Genomic DNA, 12,451 nt, shown 5'->3' on the forward strand with positions numbered 1-12,451 from the left:
GAATATCAATATAAGTATTAAAGGTGAAGTGTGTCATTTCTGCACTCCTTTCAAACAAGTAGTCCCGCCCTAAACTCACGCCATTGGCTGAGCCAATGCAGTTATGTCCAACCAAGTGTGGCTGCTCAAACAATCAAATAGCAATTCCGTTTTATGTCACTAGCAGCAAATAAATTCCACACTTTACTTAAATAAAAATATCTTAACATTACATACAAATATATGAGTTTGCATTTGTAAAGCAACCAATTTAATGGAATACATTAATTGTGGCATTCAGAAAATAGCTACTAATCTGAAATAAGTATGAAATGTTGATGCTAGAGATGAAAGAAAAGTACAAGCAGATCTGTCAACTAAAGCATTTATCCTATTATCCAAATGATGTCAGCTGGTCCAGAGTAAGTCAGTCCACAGATTTGAATGCCAAAATTTGACTGTGATTCTACCATGCAGGTGTGGTCTTTCTCTGTTTAAAAGAGTAGTTCAGCCAAAAATGGCATTTCTATTATAATTTACTAAACTTTATGTTGGTCCAAACCTGTATGACTTTTTTTATTATTATGCAAAACACGAAAGGAGACATTTTATGGAATATTCCGATCTGTCTTTTTAAAACAGAGGCAGTAAATGAGCACTATGAGAGAAAAGATAAAACAAGGCATGTTAACAAGCTTCTGTCATGCACACATGGTCAAGATTTTCACTAAAAAGTGACTGAAATTTCAGGTTGTTTCTCACAAAAACCTATCATCTGCTTTCAGAAGACTTGGAATATGACACACGATTCACATGGAATACTTTTAAGATTAAAGCAAGTCACTATCAAGTGCTTTTGTACTGACAAGATCAACTGAAATATTCATAAAAAAAGAAAGTCAAATGGGTTTGGAATGACATGAGGGTGCGTAAATGGCAACAGAATTTTCCTTTTTGGGTGAACTATTCCTTTAATGCAATGGTTTCTGAAAAATATGCACAGTGAAACATATTGCCTTTACAGAGGATCCGGATTCCTTCAAGTTTTAAAACTTTGCTTAGCCCAAACATTAGGCTAAATTTGTGCCTGGCCCCTTCAGAGAAGGTGCTTAGTTAATGTTTATTTGTTTGTCTGAAATGGATTCATCATTATCATGTTCTTCAGGGTAATCATAAACCCGAGTGCGTCAAATCAGTCTCTCCTCCTTGGGTAGTTTGAGGGCGTCTGGCGTCTCAAGGCGGCCTACTCCTGTTTGCTCCTCTGCACTGGGTCGATACGTCCCCTCTGTCTGTCTCTTCTTTTTGACAACGCAGAACAGAAATACCAGAACTGCTGTCAAAATAGCCAACACTCCCAGGACAACAGTTGGCACTACAATGGCCACAATGTTGGAGCCCTGGACAAAGAAGAGTAGAAATATAAATCAACCAAACCACTGGCTTGATCCAGATCAAATATTTCCAAAACAGGCACACAGGTGACATTTTTTATTTCAAAGTTATGTAGAGAATTTATGATGCAAATATTTTGCATTTCAAGAATTTAAATTCACGAGGTCTCAGACATTTGGACCCCACTGTATTTATCCCATAAATAAACAGATATTGATCAATGGCAGTTTATCCCTTCATGCCAATATGGAGAAAAGTTAAACACTACTACACCATGAAAATCTCTACTTACTTGACTTGAAGTTGTAGTGTTGCTAGACATTGTGGTGTTCTCTGCAAAAAAGAAAACATGACTATGATAAAAACTAGGGATGGGTATCGCCAGCCACCTCACAATTCGATATATATTGCGATACATCACAATATCATGATCAGATTTCGATTTTGCTTTTATTTTTGGGGTATATTTCAGTGACATTTTAGCTTTTATTTAATTTTTTAAACAGAGTCCATGTATTACATCAATAAATATGATGTATTGAAATTGCATGTTTTATTGCATATATACAGAATATTGTTGCATGTTTGTTATTTCATGCCTAATTTGTACTATTTACAAATATTTCCTTAGATATGTAGAACATATCGGTACTGTCTCTTCAAGACCAGCGTTAGGGACTTTGATAGTAATGTTTGTTTGGTCCAATGGCTTCTTTACAGAATTCATGCTAAGTGTGATTAGAATTAAATGTTTCTTTTGTTGTTTTTGATATATAACTGACTGTACAGAACAAAGGATATTAAAAGAGACATTATTAAACAACAAATGGTTTGCTTGGTCTCACATCACACAGAAAGTCAAAACTTTTCCTCTCAGCATGCAGTGAAAACATCTCGGTGCTGAACTTCTTCAAAACTCAAACACTGGTGAGTGAAATAAAAAAAAATTTACCAGCCAGTGGCTAATCACAGATTTTATTTAGTAGCATATGGGAAGTATTTACGCACATATGATTGTAGGGGATTCAGATGGAAAGAGCGATCTTGGCATTTTAAGGATCGACATTGAAACAAATGAAGAACACGTGAGAGAAGTCCAGCATGTCCGTGAGAGAAACCGTGAATCCAGCAGGATCAGTTTCAGTCTCTTTCGTGCCATTGAAGCATCTCTGACTACACTGAATATGTCACGATATATCACGATATATCAATATTTGGTTGTATCGACACAGTCCTGACACAAACCAACAGATTATAAGAATCTACAGATTATGAATTATGGCATTTTGCTCGTCATGCTGTAACATGAGCTTTGGGCAACTGGTCTCATAGAATCACATTACTATAACCATTGTTTATATTGCTGGTGAAATACACAAAAGACGTGCTACAACAATGATACCTTTTATTACCTTTAACCCAAAATCATAAGTAAAACGGAAGATAATCAGTTCATAAACACTTACTTTTCGGCCTGTTGATGGCTCATCTCGGGGGCAATTGAGCTGGATGATATATCAAAAACATATTTGCAATGATTTTGCTAGAGATTTTAAATAAAGCAACATTGTGAACACAAAGATGTTAATGTGCTTTTTATTTGGGCATTAAGTTTCCTTAAAACTGTGTCATCAGACTAGTTTTTTGCGATCCCTTCTCTATCAAATTCAATTGTGTAATGCTTAAAAAAAATACATAATTACATATATACAGTTGAAGACAAAATTATTAGCCCCCTATGAAATATTTAGTTATTTTTCGAATAATTCCCAAGTGCTGTTTAATGGAGCAAAGATATTTTTCAACATAGCATTTCTAAACATAATAGTTTATTTAGGCAACTTATGGTTTATAATAGAAACAAAATTATAACCAAGAATACAAAAAATCTACATGTCAAAATGATTAGCCCTCTGATGTGTATAGTCCATAGTGTATCCCTTTTGCTTCATAACAGCCTTTAGTCGTTTGTTGTAGTTCTCAACAAGTTTTCGGCATTTCTCCTGAGGAGTCGCAGCCCATTCCTCCTTAGCAAATCTCTCAAGCTCCTCCAGATTTGTTGGTCTCCTGGCATGGACTCTAGTCTTCAGTGTGGCCCACAGATTTTCTATGGGATTCAAGTCTGGGCTTTGTTCAGGCCAGTCAAGGACGTTCACTTTGCTTGTTTGGAGGTAGTTCTTCACCAGAAGTGAGGTATGCTTTGGGTCGTTATCATGCTGGAATGTCGAAATGTCGACCCAAACTAAGTTTTGTTGCAGATTGCCTGAGGTTGTCTTTCAAAACCTTTTTCATGATTCCTTCGACCTCGATGAGATTTCCAGTTCCAGACACACTGAAACATCCCCACAGCATTATACTCCCACACCATGTTTCACTGTGGGAACAGTGTTCTGTGGGTTGAGCGCCTCTCCCTTCTTTCTCCAAACATAGGCAAAATCTCTATGGCCAAAGAGCTCTAATTTTGTCTCATCTGACCAAAGGACATGTTTCCAGTATGCATAATTTTTCTCTAGGTTGTCCTTGGAAAACTTCAGTCTAGCTTGGAGGTGTCTCTTCTTCAGAAGTGGAGTTTTTCTTGGTCTGCAACCTCGCAGTCCATTCCTGTGCAGAGCACTAGTGACTGTTTTCGTTGAGACATCAATCCCAGACTTGGCTAAATCATTCACTAGTGTCTTGGCAGTTGTTCTTGGGTCTTGGGTCTTTAGAAACCTCTCTCACCAGTTTTCTTTCCAAGGTTTCTGAAATCTTTTGCTTTGCCAGTCTTGTTCTCCACAGTGTGGGTCTCTTCAAACTTCTCGATAATACTTCTCACGGCAGTTCTTGACACCTGAAATCGCTTTGATAAACGTGTATATCCTTCTCCTGCATTGAGCATTAACAATACTTTTCTCAAGTCTAAACAAAATTATTTTGTCTTTGCCATGATGACAGTTTTATATTACTTCACTAGCTGTTTTGCAAGATACAAATCCTCAGTTTGAAGTGCAACTTAAAGGCTTGGGGGATTAATCAGGTTAATTAGGCAAGTCATTGGATAACAGTGGTTGGTTCTGTAGCCAATCAAACAGATAATTAATTAAGGCTAATAATATTGATCTTAGCAGTTTTTTTTTATTTATTTAAATAATTATTATATTACAGGCATATTTAAATAAATAAGGATTTCTCCAGAGGAAAAAGATAATAAGAAATACTGTGTTAAAATCCCCTTGCTCTGTTAAACATCACTTGGGAAATATTTGAAAAATAATTGAAATTTCAAAGGGGGGCTAATAATAATTTTTTCTTCAACTGTATATAATTTATTTATTTATTTTTTATTAGCAAATATTCAATTAAATTGGATGAAATGTTGTTATAAAATTGAAATGTGTAAATCGTAAAAAAAAAAAAAAAAAAAAAAATTTGTGTATGTCTAAACAAAATGTTATTTTAGATGGATAGGAAAAATAAAGAGGCTGGTACAAGATCACAAAATATCAATGTTTTGATTCATGACACACTAAACAAAGAACAGGTTAAGATTTTGTCAAGTAATGAACAGTAATATTTACCTACAAATATTTAACATGTATTGTTCTATTTAATAACAATTATTGTAATTCTTCCTTGTGATTGTTTAGAGAAAAACTGTGTGGAAAATATGTACTCTTGATATCTACTGTGTTCATTTTTACATTACACATTTTGAATATATTTGGCTACAATGGCCATTATTGGAAAGATAGCTTCCCTGAATTATTTAATCAAAATTCACAGTGAAAAGGCTGTGAACTATTGAAATAAGGCTTTGTGAGGAGCAAAGTATATAAATATGTGCCTCATACAGCCTAAATTCTGTAAGCAACAACAATCCCTAATACCCCTAATCGTATCAGAGTTTGCCAACTTGGTTAAATCTCACATTTTGATTCACATGATCACTGCACTGACAAGCCACAGTGTGTAAAGTGTTGTTTTGAAATGTTCAGAGCACAAGCAATGGTACAAACTGTTGACTTATCTTTGGACTAAATATTACATTTGCAGTCATCATTAAAAGTAATCTTTACACCTCAACAAAGCCATCACAGCATAAAGAGTGAGAGACTTTTATTTTATTTGATTCATTACCTGGCACCTTATTTTAATTCTATCTTATTATTATTTGTCTTGTCATTATCTGTTTTGTGTATTAATGCTTTGGCATATTGTATGTAAACACAATCATGCCAATAAAGTACTTTTAAATTGAAAAATTGACTGGGAGGATTCAAATGAAATCATTTACAGGAGTAAATAATCCCCCCAAAGACAAAAGACTGTTGCAGCATATGCAAAGTACTTTCCCACAAGTCAAATAAAACAGCTCAAACCAGTAGTCGCAGAAGAAAGAAAGAAATAAGATGACTTCCAGAATTGTAGCATAATAAACTTTTTAAGAATTAATGGAATCTTAATCAATTCAAAATAAAACTGCACATGCAACCTCACTCCTATACAATGACAATATCTCTTTTTAATTAATTTTAAATGATGTAAAATACTAGTAAAAGTCCTATTGTGATTTCTAAACATTGTAAATAAAATCTGTTAAGTTTACGGTACAATACCAGATGCTTCGGCTGCCAGTAAAATAAATTGTGACCATAAAATACTATTCCCATAAAATATAATGGGTCATGCAGGGACTTCTGGGAACGCCAGATTTTTAATTTTTTTTACCGTAATTTTACTTTACCGTAAAGAGTACATGTATTTTCTTTTTTAACACAATACACATTTTTACCTTTAATTTTACTGCAAAATATATTTTATATATACACACACACACACACACACATACTCACCTAAAGGATTATTAGGAACACCTGTTCAATTTCTCATTAATGCAATTATCTAATCAACCAATCACATGGCAGTTGCTTCAATGCATTTAGGGGTGTGGTCCTGGTCAAGACAATCTCCTGAACTCCAAACTGAATGTCAGAATGGGAAAGAAAGGTGATTTAAGCCATTTTGAGCGTGGCATGGTTGTTGGTGCCAGACGGGCCGGTCTGAGTATTTCACAATCTGCTCAGTTACTGGGATTTTCACGCACAACCATTTCTAGGGTTTACAAAGAATGGTGTGAAAAGGGAAAAAACATCCAGTATGCGGCAGTCCTGTGGGCGAAAATGCCTTGTTGATGCTAGAGGTCATCATTTCAAGCTGATAGAAGAGCAACTTTGCCTGAAATAACCACTCGTTACAACCGAGGTATGCAGCAAAGCATTTATGAAGCCACAACACGCACAACCTTGAGGCGGATGGGCTACAACAGCAGAAGACCCCACCGGGTACCACTCATCTCCACTACAAATAGGAAAAAGAGGCTACAATTTGCAAGAGCTCACCAAAATTGGACAGTTGAAGACTGGAAAAATGTTGCCTGGTCTGATGAGTCTCGATTTCTGTTGAGACATTCAGATGGTAGAGTCAGAATTTGGCGTAAACAGAATGAGAACATGGATCCATCATGCCGTGTTACCACTGTACAGGCTGGTGGTGGTGGTGTAATGGTGTGGGGGATGTTTTCTTGGCACACTTTAGGCCCCTTAGTGCCAATTGGGCATCGTTTAAATGCCACGGCCTACCTGAGCATTGTTTCTGACCATGTCCGTCCCTTTATGGCCACCATGTACCCATCCTCTGATGGCTAATTCCAGCAGGATAACGCACCATGTCACAAAGCTCGAATCATTTCAAATTGGTTTCTTGAACATGACAATGAGTTCACTGTACTAAAATGGCCCCACAGATCTCAACCCAATAGAGCATCTTTGGGATGTGGTGGAACGGGAGCTTCGTGCCCTGGATGTGCATCCCACAAATCTCCATCAACTGCAAGATGCTATCCTATCAATATGGGCCAACATTTCTAAAGAATGCTTTCAGCACCTTGTTGAATCAATGCCACGTATAATTAAGGCAGTTCTGAAGGCGAAAGGGGGTCAAACACAGTATTAGTATGGTGTTCCTAATAATCCTTTAGGTGAGTGTATATATACACACACAGATACACACACACACACACACACACACACACACACACACACGGGTGCAACTAAAAAAATTTGAATATCGTGAAGAAAAAAAAAGTTTCCGTAATTTAATGGAAAATGTGTAACTTTCATATATTCTAGATTCATTACACATAGAGAAATATTTCAAGCCTTTTTTTTTTTGCAATCTGGATGATTACGGCTTACAGCTCATGGAAATCAAAAATCCAGCATCTCTAAATATTAGAATAAAGAAATTAGAATACAGAAATGTCGACCTTCTGAAAAGTATGTTAATTTATGCATAATAATACTTGGTCGGAGCTCCTTTTGAACAAATTACTGCATCAATGCTGCTTGGCATGGAGGCAATCTGCCTGTGGCATTGCAGAGGTGTTATGGAAGCCCAGGTTCTTTTGATAGCGGCCTTCAGCTTGTCTGTATTGTTGGGTCTGGTGTCTCTCATTTTCCTCTTGACAATTCTCTATGGGGTTCAGGTCACACGAGTTGGCTGGCCAATCAAGCACAGTAATACCATGCACAGCAAACCAGTTACTAGTAGTTTTGGCACTGTGGACAGGTGCCAAATCCAGCTGGAAAAGGAAATCAGCATCTCCATAAAGCTTGTCAGCAGATGGAAGCATGAAGTGCTCTAAAATCTACTGGTAGACGGCTGAATTGACTCTCGACTTGAGAAAACGTAGTGGACCAACACCAGCAGATGACATGGCACCCCAAATCATCACTGACTCTGGAAACTTCATACTGGATTCTGTGCCTCTCCACTCTTCCTCCAGACTCTGGGACCTTGATTTCCAAATGAAATGCAAAATGTATTTCATCTGAAAAGAGGACTTTGAACCACTGAGCAGTAATTCGTGCAAAAGGAGCCCCAACCAAGTATTGAGTGCATACATAATAATTTTCATACATTTCTGTATTATAAATTCTTTATTGTAATATTTAAAGATACTGGATTTGTTTTAAGCCGTAAACATCAAGATTACAACAAAAAAAAGGCTTGCTATATTTCACTTTATGTGTAATGAATCTAGAATATATTCGAGTTTTTTTAGATGCACCTGTATAATGGGAAAATTACAAGTATTATCTTCTTAAATATATTATAATTTTCCCAATATGTTAAGGTAACTGCCCATTAACCAATTAATTATTATTATTTTTTTAACTATAGCATTTTTTTATTATTTTACTGACATTGTTTTTTACAGTGAATGCTTTACAAATTGAAAAATACATATACAGTATATCACTGCATTTTTTTTTGCATTACAGTAATAAAATGAGAATTTAAGGATAGAAATACTAAGATGAGGGGTGGAAAGTCTGTGCTTAATTGTCATGAAAATAATGTCACTAAGGAAACAATAAATAAATCAATAAAATAAAACAAAAATAGTATTAGTCATAAAAAGGCCTCATTTTCTTTTGAGCAAAATATAACTGCTTACTTCTTCCTTTGGATTTTGAGGTGAAACATGATCTAAAAATGTTCAACAAACTTTATTTACATTTATGTTATGTATACATTTTATGACCTTCCAACAACACCCTAAATGTTTCTGCAGGAATCTGGCATGCTTGAGCTTGTCTAAAGTGTTCCACACACAATATAAAGGGGTTGTTTCTCAGCTCTTGTGTTGTGTGCTTGCTGCTTGGATTAATCTGATGTAACTTTATTGAGCCGTTAGAATGCAGTGACCTTTAAAGGGGATTACTAATACGGATACTCTCCTCTCGAATACAAAGTTCAGTTTCGGACATGGCAGTGGAGGTGGAGTGGGTGACTCACCCTCGGTCAACACATTCCTGAGAAGCAGAGGCAGAAGACTCCCGGCCAACAGCCCAACCTGCCGTAACATCTCCGGGATGTCAATCTGCACCCCTACCCTCAACCAGAAGGGGCTGATGCTCTGGGTAGGGTGAATCAGAAGTAATTAATAAATCATGTCCCTGATCAAAGAAACAGAATTAGTCAGTCTCTGGCAAGCTGCATAAAATAAAATAATTAATACAAGAAAAAAAATAGACAAAATGTAGTTGACAGAACTGCCCATACTAGCCTAAAAAACATTTAAAAAATGCATAAAAAGGAAGGGGGAAAAAAGTTTATAAATATTGTTTACTAATCTGATTCTCATTCTAAATTATTCTTGAGGTTCTAGCTTGAGGTTTATTTCTCACGCCTAAGAAAATGTCATCATATAGGCTATAATATAGGCTATTTTTTTTTATTTAACCTTTATTTAACCAGGAAAGTCCCATTGAGGTTAAAAACCTCTTTTTCAAGGGAGTCCTGGCCAAGAGGCAGCAAAAACACAATCAATTACATTTATAAAGGTTATACAACACAAATAATTAAAAACATTTACAATTTAAACAGGTCAATTCAGGTTCTCTCAATCTGGACTTAAAAGCATTTAAGGAAATGAGTTCAGATAATTTCAAGTCTTTTGCAAAAAGTTCCATGCAGAAGGAGCGGAGTAGACAAAAGCCCTTTTCCCCAGTTCTGTTTGGGCAAATGGAACAAAGAGCAGCAAGTGATCATTTGATCGCAATGAATAAGAACCAACACTTCTCCATGTGATTAAACTACTGATGTAGGATGGCAACAGACCAAGCATGGCCTTATAGATAAAAATATGCCAATGCCCTGATCTCCTGTTGGACAACGATGGCCATCCCACTCTGGAATATAATTCACAATGATGGGTCAAATTTTTACAATTCGTAATAAATCTCAGAGACGCATGATAAACAGTGTCAATCTTATGCAGACATTGTGCTGAAGCGGTCCTATACACCAGGTCACCATAATCTAAGACAGATAAAAATGTTGCAGTGACTAGCTGCTTTTTTGCTTTAAAAGAAAAACAAAATTTATTTCGAAAGAAAAAAGACAGTTTAAGTTTGAGTTTCTTCACAAGGTTGTCTATATGAGGTTTAAAAGTGAGAGCATCATCAAGCCAAATGCCAAGGTACTTATAAAAATGAACCACCTCTATGACACTTCCAGTCAAAGTGAACACAGAAGGAGGAACTTTATAAACCTTCTTAGTATTACTAAACAGCATCAGCTTGGTCTTATCAGCATTGAGAACCAGTTTAAGCTGCATAAGCGTGTGTTGAACCACATCAAAAGCTTTCTGCAAAGACTCAACCGCTTTAGCTGGGGACGATCCAAAACAATAAATAATCGTGTCATCAGCATAGAAATGCATATTAGCATCCGACACATTTTGGCCCTGTCTATGATATATATATATATAGATATATATATATATATATTATCCATAAAATATTAAAAGAACGTCAGTGTGTTTTTAGTTTATTTCATTCACAAAAACTGATCACTGATAATCAAGTAATAGAATTAGAATAGATTTTAAACGTCAATCTTCATTCAGTGCACGACACACACATTCACCTTATTTGTGTAAAGGAAACTATCATCCAACCTACACATAAACAGTTAAAGACACGAAGAAAACATACCTGTGTGCCCAGCGTGATCCACGATATGCGGACAGGTTTTTTGAATATATGTTCGCTATATTTCCACTTTATTGGCTCACATGTCGCTTCCGCCTCACTAACCGGTGAAACGCAGCACGGCGACACTCCAGTTTCTCATTGATACTCCGCTTATAATAAAACATTATCCTTCAAGATCCTGCGCCGCTTTCCAATGTGAGCTTGTGCGTTTGGTGTGTTGAGTGATCGCTCGTCTGATGAAGGCTTTTTCTTCTGTCTAGATTCCCGTTGCCGATCACATGGTTGAGTGTCGCGTTACAACACCTGAGTCCACCTGTGGCGCGAGACAAACGCGCTATTGTGCGCAAAAATACACCTGCTCACTGGAGCGATGCACAGCAGGCTCATTTCCTTTCTCAGATCTGGACAAGGTTATCATTATTTTAGCATCGTACTCTGGTCAATTTGAATAGGCTATTATGGGCAGTCCCTGTTCTACGGGGGTGATCAAACGAACCCTCAAACAAACCTTAGAGCACACTCAAACTGCTGCCCGCGGGTCCATTAAACATGAATGTTTTTTATTAGATCTTTCATTTATCTGGCTTTGGGACCTGTCGCACATCCACAAGCTTTTAATTTGCTCAGGGTTGCCAGATCATATATGCAACAACCAAATCAGAGATTTATACTTGAACAAATACGAATATTACGAATGTATGCAATCTGGCAACCAGTGCGCGCTCTCTCTCCTCTTCGGAAAAAAAACTTAAAATGCTCAATAGTGCAATACTATGCTCAAAGAAAAGCGTGTCACTCCCTGTTCGTGATGCTGTGTGTGCTGTTAATGCCAATACGAGCAAACCTTTTCAGTGATGATCTTTAGTGAAAATGCTAATAGATCTTTGCATCATTCGCACACGGAGGGGACACACGAACAAAGCCAAGTGAGAGAGGAAAATGTTTGTTCTTTATGTTTTTTGTGAAGTCCCTCACACCTGTATGTGAATGTTACTCTGACAGTAATAGGGTTGCAACGGTATGAGATTTTCACGGTATGATAACCGTCTCGGTTTCACGGTAGGCCCTATACGGTATTACACAATTACTATTATCAGTGAAAACAGAAGGGTTATTTTTTTTTATTTATTATTTGAGCAAACACTTTATTAGGGCCCAAGCCTTGAAAAGGCAAGGCCCTATTGTTTTCGTTAGAATATTATTTTTCTTACGACTATTCGGGCACTTAACGTGCTCTAAAACACTTGAAACTTTGCACAAGGGTCAGAACCCGCGGCCATTAGGGCCGGGCTGAAGCTGGTACCCGGGCGTGGCAGGGGGGCTCGACGGCGCCCCCTGGAACGGGGTCCGAAAACTTGGTCCATAAATCAAACACGCTTGCATGTAATAATATGAAACTTGGTACACATATAGATCTCATCGTTTCATTTATCCTTCATACTTTTACTTTTTACCCCAGCCCAACAGGAAATCGTCTATTTAGGGTTGTTTGGAAAACGCATGCAATGGAATTTGAAATAGTCCTCCTAGAGAATTCCACC

At 36.9% G+C, this 12,451-nt stretch overlaps 1 protein-coding gene across 1 annotated transcript; it reads right to left on the reverse strand.

The window, feature by feature from the left end:
• Window positions 1-39: 39 nt before the first annotated feature.
• On the reverse strand, window positions 40-11,119 carry LOC127647754 (protein crumbs homolog 3-like). Its single transcript, XM_052132201.1, has 4 exons — window positions 10,911-11,119; window positions 9,208-9,328; window positions 1,664-1,704; window positions 40-1,376 (listed from the first exon to the last, which is right to left on the reverse strand). The coding sequence occupies exons 2-4, from the start codon at window positions 9,275-9,277 to the stop codon at window positions 1,167-1,169; spliced, it is 321 nt and encodes a 106-aa protein (XP_051988161.1). The 5' UTR covers window positions 9,278-9,328; window positions 10,911-11,119; the 3' UTR covers window positions 40-1,166.
• Between the last annotated feature and the right edge of the window lie 1,332 nt (window positions 11,120-12,451).

The sequence above is a fragment of the Xyrauchen texanus genome, chromosome 8, assembly GCF_025860055.1.
Source record: "Xyrauchen texanus isolate HMW12.3.18 chromosome 8, RBS_HiC_50CHRs, whole genome shotgun sequence".
NCBI lineage: Eukaryota > Metazoa > Chordata > Actinopteri > Cypriniformes > Catostomidae > Xyrauchen > Xyrauchen texanus.

Excerpts from the sequence above, each read along its gene's own strand:
- LOC127647754 (XM_052132201.1), bottom strand. The coding sequence starts at position 9,277 with ATGTTACGGCAGGTTGGGCTGTTGGCCGGGAGTCTTCTGCCTCTGCTT. Across the intron at positions 1,705-9,207 it reads CAGGAATGTGTTGACCGAGG|AGAACACCACAATGTCTAGC; the intron begins GTGAGTCACCCA and ends TCTTTTTTGCAG. Across the intron at positions 1,377-1,663 it reads ACACTACAACTTCAAGTCAA|GGCTCCAACATTGTGGCCAT; the intron begins GTAAGTAGAGAT and ends TTCTTTGTCCAG.